This window comes from Gallinula chloropus (assembly GCF_964237585.1).
Source record: "Gallinula chloropus genome assembly, chromosome: 4".
Classification (NCBI taxonomy): Eukaryota; Metazoa; Chordata; class Aves; order Gruiformes; family Rallidae; genus Gallinula; species Gallinula chloropus.
Genome location: NC_140088.1, coordinates 20,317,216 through 20,326,854, shown reverse-complemented (window position 1 = coordinate 20,326,854; position 9,639 = coordinate 20,317,216). Strand labels below are relative to the sequence as shown.

The following is a 9,639-nucleotide window of genomic DNA, read 5'->3' as shown; positions in this document are numbered from 1 at the left end:
TGGTAGCGTGATGGTGAGGAAGTAGCACCACTGCCTCTAGAAAACTCATTCTGGTTAAGCCCCCGTGAGAGGGGAAAGGGAGCACCTTACTCTCCTGCAAGCAGCCCTCACGTAAAAAGCTGTTGCCATATTTCTCTGGGATCCGGGTGCTTTTGGCCTCTTGGAGGCAAATCCCAGACAAAACCACTCCCAACGCTGCTGGCTTGTACTGGTGCTTGCAACAGGCTAGAAAAACAGAGTCTGTCCTCTTTGCACGGTATAACTCGTGGCTGAGAGTCGGGCATGGGGTTGAAGGTTGTTGTTTCTCAGTCAATAAGAAAGTTTGACTTTTAATTTTTTAATTTATTTTATTTTCAGATCTTATTTCAAGTGACGAAATGGAGCTTGACATCCAGTGTGAGGAGATGAGCCCATCTAGATGGGCTGAACTTCTGTCCACAATGAAATCCTGCAAATCTATCAGGTAGTAACAAATTGCATGTCATCTCTGCTAACTTACCACTGTTGCATTTCTCTCCTGTGTTTTTCAGCTGCAGAACTGTTGACCTGTCACTTAAAAATTGCACAGTGACAGGAATGATTCTACCTATTTTTAACCAGAAATTTAATTGGACACACACACACACACACACACAGAACCCCACCCTCTTTCAAAGATTTTTCAACTACAGCTTAGCATCCTTTGATGGGAAGTAATGTTGTCCATGCTCTGTGGCATGCCATAGAACTCAGCTCCAACTGAGGAGGACAGAGCAACCCTGAGGACTAAAGTGCACCTTGTTCTCTTTCAGGCTGGATGACTGCAATCTGTCCAGCAGTAACTGTAAGGATCTCTCCTCCATCATCAATACGAATCCATCCCTCACAGAGCTGAAGCTGAACAACAACGAACTGGGAGATGCAGGCATTGAATACCTGTGTAAAGGGTTGCTGATGCCAAGTTGTAGCCTACAGAAGTTATGGTAAGGCACCATTGATTGTCTTGCAGTCCACTGCAGGTCAAGTCATGAGGTGGACTAGTACATGATGGTAGTAAGAGCTGTGCTGATGTGTCTTGGCAGTTTCCTAAGTCAGATGGTTGGAAAGCCCCAAAGGTGGTTTTTTTTAAGTGATATATATATGGGAAGACTCCAGATCATCAGTCTGTCTTCCTTTGTCTTCCAGCACCCAGGGAAGGACAGGTAGGGTTTTCCCAGCCAAGCTTAGGCCTTCTGGAGGCTTTCTTTAGAAGAGGTACTAGATCTTCCAGCCTAGGCAGCTGGATTATGTGTTCAGGCCCATTTAAACAAAAGGCCCATCAGAGAGGGCCCCGTTCTGCCGTTAGCACGTACCTGATGTTTTCACAGATGCATTTTTCAGAGGGCTCTTCTACCTGGTTGTAAGCAGAGTGTTTAGCATCTGATCCAGTTTGCTCGCTCCATTCTCCAGGAGTTAAGCAAAAGGGTGTTCTCATGGCCTTTGGCATTTAAGGAGCTGTCAGTCTTTTTGCACTCTACCAGACTGGCTCTACCCCAAACCTTGTCTTCTCAGTTGGGCCGGGACAGCTTGATTCAAGACAGCATGTTTTGCAGAGGCACCAGTGCTGCGTTATAGCTTTAGTGGACTTCCCTCAGCAGTCATGGCAAAGCCAGTGCCTGCTACCCCTGGTCTTTAGTGATGCCATCACAAAGATGCTGCTTTCTTTGTCTAGCATCTCTTTTGCAGGGCACTGGGGTCCTCCAGGATCTTCACAGTACTACCTTGTAAAAATCGTTGGCCTTTTAGATCAGATACGCCTGCTTCAAAGTCCCTGTGCCCCGTACAATGATGGCTCTGACAAAAGGAGGGACAGTTGACTGTGAAGCTAGTCAAACTTCCAACTTCCTGATGGGCCTTCAAGAAATAACTGTGATGCTGTGTACTGGAAAACTAACACAAGAAGCTTTTCAGAGAGTTTGTCCTAAGCTTGAGACTTCTCCAGGTGCTGAAGTAACAGCTTGGATTAGGCGGTTTCAGTTCTGTAGAAGCATAGTTGGACATTTTTGGGGTTGTGGTAAGGTGCCTTAGGGAGTAAAAGGGCAATCAAACCCAAGGCAAGTTTAATACTGCCATGCACAACACCTTCCTATTGCCAGAAAGTCTTGTCAAATAACTCTTAAGCACCCCATAGCGATGCCAGCACAGTTCCTATGTCACTTCTCACCTGAGTGCTGAAGGATCAGCTTTGTAGATCCTTTTTGTAGTATACCATTTAACTTCCAAAAGATGTCGAGGCATTTAAGCCAATTTAGACAAGGTTTTTACTTGTAGCTGTTCTGGGTGACTTTCCCAGCACAGGGACAAGAAAGTGTAAGATGCCATTGCGTTATCTGGGGGGTATGCCTCATGATTAAAATGCTTCTATAAAGCAGTTGCAGTGCTACTTAACATAGGGTGGGCCCTTCTTTAGAGGTGCTGCACAAGTGATTATACTGAAGGGAGCGTGGGAGCTGTTGTTTGTGTTACAAGGATAGTGCTAGCTGATAATGCTGTGGTATACCTGTAAAACAGCAGCGCTCACCGGGACACACTACTTTCTAGAGGGTTACACACTGTCAGCGCTGCGGTGTCCTTTCCAGGCTGAAACCTCAGCAGGTGCACCTCTCTGAGAAGAGCCTCTGTAATTCTGGGGGTGTGTTTCCCTCTCTCCTTCAGGCTGCAAAACTGCAATCTCACAAGTGCCAGCTGTGAGACTCTCCGGTCTGTCCTCAGTGCACAGCCTAACCTGACAGAGCTGCATGTAGGTGATAACAAACTGGGAACTGCTGGAGTGAAGGTGCTCTGTCAAGGGATGATGAACCCCAACTGTAAGCTGCAGAAGCTTCAGTAAGTTGTCTTTCCTTGGTAATCGGACAGGTTGAGCTTGTTCTTCCCTTGAGGCAAGCGCTTTGGTTGCCAGATGTGGGTTTCTTTCTGTTTTATCTGAAATTGTGTCATGCTTATCCATATCCTGTGGGTTTGTAAGAGCTGGGTGTCTACTCCCACAGGCTTTGTTTAGCCCTCCTGGCAGTGGTGGCTGTTGAGCAGGACCTCTCAGGTGCCCACGGAAGGTCTGGTTCTGCTGCACTTGGCCCTCGTTTCGTGGCTGAGTGGGACTCGGGCCAGTTCGCAGCCCCCAGCTCCTCCCGGGGAGGCTCAGTGCTGAGGCTGCATGATGCCTCGCAGCACAAAGCTGGTCGGGTGTTGCAGGGCAGCCTGTGCATTGGAAGACCAGTGAAAGAAATGGGAGTGGGTAATTAGTCTTGCTAGGGTCCCCTGGGGGGGTGTCTGGTTTAAGAATTAACACTTCCTGAATTGAGCAGGGAGACGCTGTTAAAAAATCTTCCAGCTCTCTCTGTTTCCATGTGTTTCCTGGTCTCAACTCCTGTGGGCATGTGTTCTGCCCTGCCTGACACACACTTTGCCCGGCTGATGTCGTGCGGGTCACGGGACGTGATGGTGACGGTTGTTTTTCACTTGGATTTCCTTTCTCCTGGCAGGCTGGAGTATTGTGAACTCACAGCTGATATCGTGGAAGCTCTCAATGCCGCTCTGCAAAGCAAGCCCACCCTGAAGGAGCTCAGCCTGAGTAACAACACGCTGGGAGATACAGCTGTGAAACAGCTGTGCCGGGGACTGGTGGAGGCGAGCTGCAGCTTAGAGTTACTACAGTAAGGAAAAGTTGGTCATCTCTGAACTGCAGCTAGTGCTGCTATTAGTCATGCCATCTCTAAGACAGGAAGAAGTGCGAGGAATGCTTGAAATTTAGGCCACATTTTTTGCTGGCTCAGGTTTCTGTAACTGGAAGCTGCAGGCGAATGTCTGGGGCTTTCAGTTTAGAGGCGGGGTTGTGATCTTTTATTTCTTTTATTTTTTCTTAGCATGTGATTCTGAGCTCACTCTTACACCTCTTGGTGCAGCATGAGCTAAACCTGCAATTACAAGGGGTAACACCAGTTTCTGAGAGCAGAGAAGCAGTTGCCCTTGGTGGCTCCAGTTCCTCTCCCTGTGTTACCAGCCAGCTGAGTATATTTATTCAGATCCCTTTTTTGTTTCAAAACAGATGCTGGATTTGTCCTTGTGTCTGGGGTGATGCCCCTTGAAGGGGTTTAGGAGAGAAGCACGATTTGTTTTGTCTTGGCCCAGTGCTTCAGCAGAGGTCGGCGGCCTGGGACTCGCTGTGTGCTACAGCCTGATGCTCCCCTTAGGGAGCAGTCGATATAAAGTTGATATAAAGGGGCAGTTTGGTGAAAACAATTCTTTCATCAATGGATGTGAATGCCAGGCCGGGGGAAGCGTGCCCTGCGGCCTTGAGGAGTGCAGGAGCAGTGTGTTGCCTCACGCCGAGCCCATCCAGGATGCCCACATCATCTCTGAGCCTCGCACGGCCTCGCAACACCCAGCAGAGCTGTGCTGGCTTGCAGCAAGGAGCCAGCCCCCAGCCCCCTTCCAGTCTGGCCTGGGGGTGTTGGGATGTATCTAACGCAGGGTGTCTGGAGTGGCAACTCCCAGCTGTGCTTTTGGGCTGATGGGTTTTTCTTCCTTTTCCTGCAGCCTGGAGAACTGTGGCATAACCAGCGATAGCTGTCGGGACATCAGCGCTGTGCTCAGTAGCAAGTCATCACTGATGGATCTCTCCGTGGGGGATAACAAGATCGGGGACTCCGGCCTGGCTCTGCTGTGCCAAGGACTGATGCACCCTCACTGCAAGATCCAGAAGCTATGGTAAGGGTAGCAAAGGTTAGCTAAATCCCTTTTGCAGCCCGCGGGCTGTCTCTTGCTCCTGGTTTGCTCCCAGACAGGGAGCTTCTCAGTTACACCCCCTAGTGACACATCGGTGTGTCTGCTGCCAACTAGTTACCTCCTAGGACTGGGTGAAGGGCACCATGGGTGAGCGGGACAGCACTGGAATCGCTGGGATGGAATTCTGGGGAAGGGGGTAAACAGAAATTTGCAATGGCTTAGTCTGCTAGGATCTTCCTCTTTATTTTTGGTGTTGCAAACAGCTTTTGGTGCAACACGTGGAAAGAAAGGAGAAAGCCGGGTGGTATGATGCATAAATGGGTTCTGTTAGGAACAGAAGAAAATGAGATGATGTAGTCAAAATTCAGAATACTAAAATAGGACTCTGTTTTCTAATCTAAGTCAATCTTGGAGGGAAATAACATTTTGTTCTTTCCTGCAGGTTGTGGGACTGTGATCTCACAAGTGCTAGCTGTAAAGATCTCTCCAGACTCATCAGTACAAAAGAGACCCTCACAGAGATCAGCCTGATAGACAATAACCTGAGAGACTCAGGGATGGAAATGCTGTGTCAGGCACTCAAGGATCCCAAATCCAAGCTCCAGGAGCTATGGTGAGCTGATGTCAACTTTCATGTACCCCCTGCCTTCTTTGGAGACCTCACTGAAGAAAAATGTAGGTGGAGTAACGCCCACCAGATAGATTCATCAGTTGAGATGGTTCCATGAGCAACTCGTGCCAATTGTTACCTAATGGATTTAGACTTAGAGAGCCAAAGAGATTTGTATTTCTGAAAGCAGAGACACTTTTTGAAGGTCTGCCCTGTAGTCATCCTGTTATAAGTGATGGGAGACTAAGCGTTGCTGGCAGAGCTTCTGCCTAACATACTGTATTGTGCAACAAATGGCAGCTAAGAGAGTTTCAAACTTTGAAAGGCCTGATCTAACAAGATGAGTGCTGTGATTAGATACCTCAGGTTTTCTACAGGATCCAAGTGCTATCATTGATTGAACCAACAGACGGTTCTCATGACCTGAGCTGTTCTCAGCATCCTCCCTGCCGGCAGCGCTACCTTTTGGGCTGGCATGGTCTGGTATCACATGGCCAGGAAAGGGAAATTGTTCTTTCACAAAGGACTTGAACAAGCACCACTTGAACTCTCCTACATTGCAAGTTCAGATGCTGCTCCCAGCTGGGTTCTTCTCCTGCCCCGGTGGCCCAGGAGTCAATGAGGTGCCTCACAGTAGAGCTGAGAGTGACTGTGAGAGCAGCATGCTTTCTCTCTGATCATTCCTGGGCTTTGTGGGCAGGTGCCTTCCTAGGTGTATACTCTGAGATGGCCATCCCAAACAGGAAGTGTGGGAGAGGTGCTGCTTCAAAAGGATTGAGCAGATGGGGGTGTTGAGAGGAGTGCAGTAACTGTGGGAAGGCTTTGGGTCATCTGTTGCCACTGCCCAGGCCCATGGGAAGAAGTAAACGGTGCCTGATACTCTGTAGATTCCCCCATCTAGGTTTCTTGTCACTTTTGCCTTGCAGGATTAGGGAGTGCGGCCTCACAACTGCTTGCTGCAAGGCTCTCAGCTCTGCCCTCAGTGTGAACAAGCACTTGAAAGTACTGCACATGGGTGAGAACAAGTTGGGAGATGCAGGCGTTGAACTCATGTGTGAAGGGCTGCTGCATCCCAACTGCAACATCCAGTCCCTATGGTAAGGTGCACCACCGTCTTCTCTCTCGCTGCGGTTCCCTTCCAGGCTGCGTTGTCTCTCTTGCTGCATTTCTCTTCCAACTGCATGATGAGAGAGGAAGATGGCAATAGGTGGTAGGGTGATACTTTTTTGCTCACATGAAACAATTCATGCCACAGACTGATGTGTAACCAGACCACTAGCAGGTAAATGGAAGCCACAAGTGCTTCCATGAATCCTGTTGCTCGTACCTTGCAAGCACAGGCTGTCACCCATGCGATGGTGCGTTCATAGCCATCCACGGGCACTCTCTCAGGGGCAGAATGGGAGGTTCATGGTGCAGTGTGTCTTTGGGACTTAAAGTGTGGGGAGGCTGGAGGGATCTTCCTGTGTTCTGTAGGCAGCTCACTGCAGAGCTTTCCTCACGCGTCTCTGAACTCACTCACAGGGCTTCTCTCGAGTGGGACACAGAGGAACTGCCAGTCAAGGCCTCTTGCATTAATTCCTGTGTCTGCCAGTCGCAGCACAGAGTCTGCCTGAATTCACCAGTTGCCTCCTGCTTTCTATGGTCTCCTTGGGTGCCAGCACAAGCACTGGTCCAGCCTCAGCAGTAGGAGTAAGAGGCCAGCTGGAGCATCACTTCCAGCCCTGTGGTGGGACTAACCTTCTTTGTCTGCCAGGCGGGCACCAAGCTCTGGACTGGTGTGGCTGTGGCCTGTGTGATGCTCAGGGTGCCATGCTTGTCTCTTCCATGCCATTTGGCAGAAGCTGAACCTATGCTCAGATGCCCAAGGCTCACAGTGAGTTGAGCAGTTGACTTGTAGAGACATCAGTAAGACTTGAAGTCTCTGCCCAGAAAGATATATTTGCTGGCCATTTAACGCTATGTGGTTCTCAGCTGCCCTTTTTAGAGAGGCACTTTCAAGTCTCAAGAAATAAACTTTAGGGATGTTTTAAGTTTAACCAAAGAGAAGATTATGCATGGTGCTGAAGTTGGGAATATCTTCTTGGAGTTCCTTCTCCCTTTGTAGCTACCCACCGTTAAGCTTTAGGGAGGACTTTCAGTCACCATGGGGATGGCTGTCTCTGGGAAGAGCGCAGAGCAGCCACTGCAGATGTTGGAGATGCCAGCCTAATGGTTACCTCTGGTCCATGCTAGGAATGTCTGCACCCACTGCCCAAACGTGGGCTGCTCTTTGACCTCTCCATCCTCTCCCTGCAGGCTGGGTAACTGCGATCTCACGGCAGCCTGCTGTCCGACCCTCGCCACCCTGATGGTTACCAAGCCGTGCCTTACCGAGCTGGACCTCAGCTACAACTCTCTGGAGGATGAAGGCATCAGGAAGATCTGTGAGGCCTTGAGGAATCCCAGCTGCAACATGCAGCAGTTAATGTGAGAGTTGTTTATGATCCTGCTTGTGTTCTCCGGGCAGGTGATGAGGTCCAGCAAGATGGGGGGCTGCAGGGAGGGGCCCACAAGCACTGTCTCCCCAGGAATTGTACCTGGTGGCAACTGTTGATTTGGGGTGGGTAGGAGTCGACCACCACTGCATATTGCAAGCCACTCCTCGTCCCTTCCAAGTGATGGGACCACAGTGCCTTGATCTGCATGGGTCCATTAGGTCTGAGAACGAGGAGAAGGTGGTGCTAGGGATGGAGTAATTGGGTCCTATGTTGTAAGGTGTGTTTGGCCCAACAGCCAGTGACTCTTCAGTGTGGACAGGGCCCTTCCTGTTATGTGATCTTCCTATAGCAGTCATTTAATGTCTGTCTTTCTCTTTCCTTAATGGGAGGCTGATCACTAAACCAGCTTGCCTTTTTATTTGGCTGTAGTTTGTATGACATTTTCTGGAGTTCTGAAGTGGATGACGAATTGAGAGCCCTGGAAGAGTCCAAGCCTGAAGTGAAGATCATTTCATGAGTGGTGACTGCCTGCAGAGCAACATCAAAGCAATGTCCTTTTCTTAATCTGAACTTTTTAATACATAAAGCTAATTAAATTAATAGAAAATTTGCTCGTACCAAAAATGTTTGTGGATTTTCTGAGTGGGGTCTGGGGAACTGCTCACTCTTCTGTGCATCTCTGGGTGTACTAACTCCAAGGCTTGTGAAAACGTACACTGTCACTGCAGCATTACTGTCCTTGAAATAAACAATTACTGGTGCATCTTCTAGAAGTGGGTCTCCACCCTTTAGGAGTTCTCTAATCCTGTAATCCCCTCTAAGGCAGTAGTCAGGGTTTAAAGAGGGCTCCTTTCCAAAGGCTGGAGCAGGACTGCCCTTCTGTATTACTACTGGGTGGTGCTTTTGCCAGGTCTCTGGGGAAGGCTCGCCAAAAAAACCCAGAGGTTTTTTCATTTTCCCTGCCTTTCCCTAGAAGAGTTCTTAAAAAAGCAGTGGTGGCTGAGGCACTGGAGAACAAAGAGCTGAACAGCTGTTTGGCTGTGTAACTTCCCTATTGGTGTCCCCTGAAAAGTGATTTTCTTACAAATTTAGGTGCTGTGGGCTTTTCTTATAGTGCAGGGAATGATTAACTGGTTTGATATGTTTGCTCTGGCAAGAGTGAGTCTACAGGGGGTTTATTAAAGTCTGTTTGCAAATAATTAAATGCTTCATTTTTCTATTTATAAACAGAAAACATTATAGACAGAAAACAAATCTCTACATTTTCTCTTTAAGATCAATCCATCGCTTCTGAACCACAATACCACTGCTACCTTGGTTTGCTTTTGGTAAGTTCCTAGCTGATCTGTGTCAGGAGAAGATCTTAGTCAAAACCTTAAGTGGAGACCAAGCCTAGAAAGCATTCCCCTGGTTTCAGGGCACACTGGGGGGGGTTTCTCAGCCCGAGTTTTAATAACCCTTGTCCCAAGGGAAGGTGTGGCTGTTGCATACCTAAAACATGAAAGGGCAAATGTAACTTTAAAAATGTAGAAGGCAAACCTGGTGTGGTCTTGCAGGAATAATGCTCAAAAAAACCCCAAAACCAGCCCCTTTCCCCAACTTCCTAGAGCAGTCACTCGGTGTTTTCGCTTGTAAATACTCTGGGCACCCGAGTTAAAGGTCTCCAGGCTTTGGCTTCTCATGCTTACACGGTCATCCCAGGGAGGCTGTAACTGGCTTTTCTTTGACTCAGTGTCAAAACTTTCCTCACCTCAAATGGTGCCTAAGAGGTAGCTTGTGTTTTCAGGCAGCTGTGAGGGACAGAATCTG

The 9,639-nt window shown here is 48.7% G+C and overlaps 1 protein-coding gene across 1 annotated transcript; it reads left to right on the top strand.

Moving 5' to 3' along the window:
* Positions 1-357: 357 nt before the first annotated feature.
* RNH1 (ribonuclease/angiogenin inhibitor 1) lies at positions 358-8,582 on the top strand. The gene is made up of 9 exons (XM_084264082.1): positions 358-463; positions 792-962; positions 2,674-2,844; positions 3,498-3,668; positions 4,552-4,722; positions 5,183-5,353; positions 6,277-6,447; positions 7,649-7,819; positions 8,260-8,582. The coding sequence occupies exons 1-9, from the start codon at positions 378-380 to the stop codon at positions 8,345-8,347; spliced, it is 1,371 nt and encodes a 456-aa protein (XP_084120208.1). The 5' UTR covers positions 358-377; the 3' UTR covers positions 8,348-8,582.
* Positions 8,583-9,639: the final 1,057 nt, after the last annotated feature.

What these genes read in the sequence shown, in the direction of transcription:
- RNH1 (XM_084264082.1), top strand. Translation starts at nt 378, where the DNA reads ATGGAGCTTGACATCCAGTGTGAGGAGATGAGCCCATCTAGATGGGCT. An exon ending in TGTAGCCTACAGAAGTTATG is followed by an intron (nt 963 to 2,673) that starts GTAAGGCACCAT and finishes TCTCTCCTTCAG; the next exon opens with GCTGCAAAACTGCAATCTCA. An exon ending in TGCAACATGCAGCAGTTAAT is followed by an intron (nt 7,820 to 8,259) that starts GTGAGAGTTGTT and finishes ATTTGGCTGTAG; the next exon opens with TTTGTATGACATTTTCTGGA.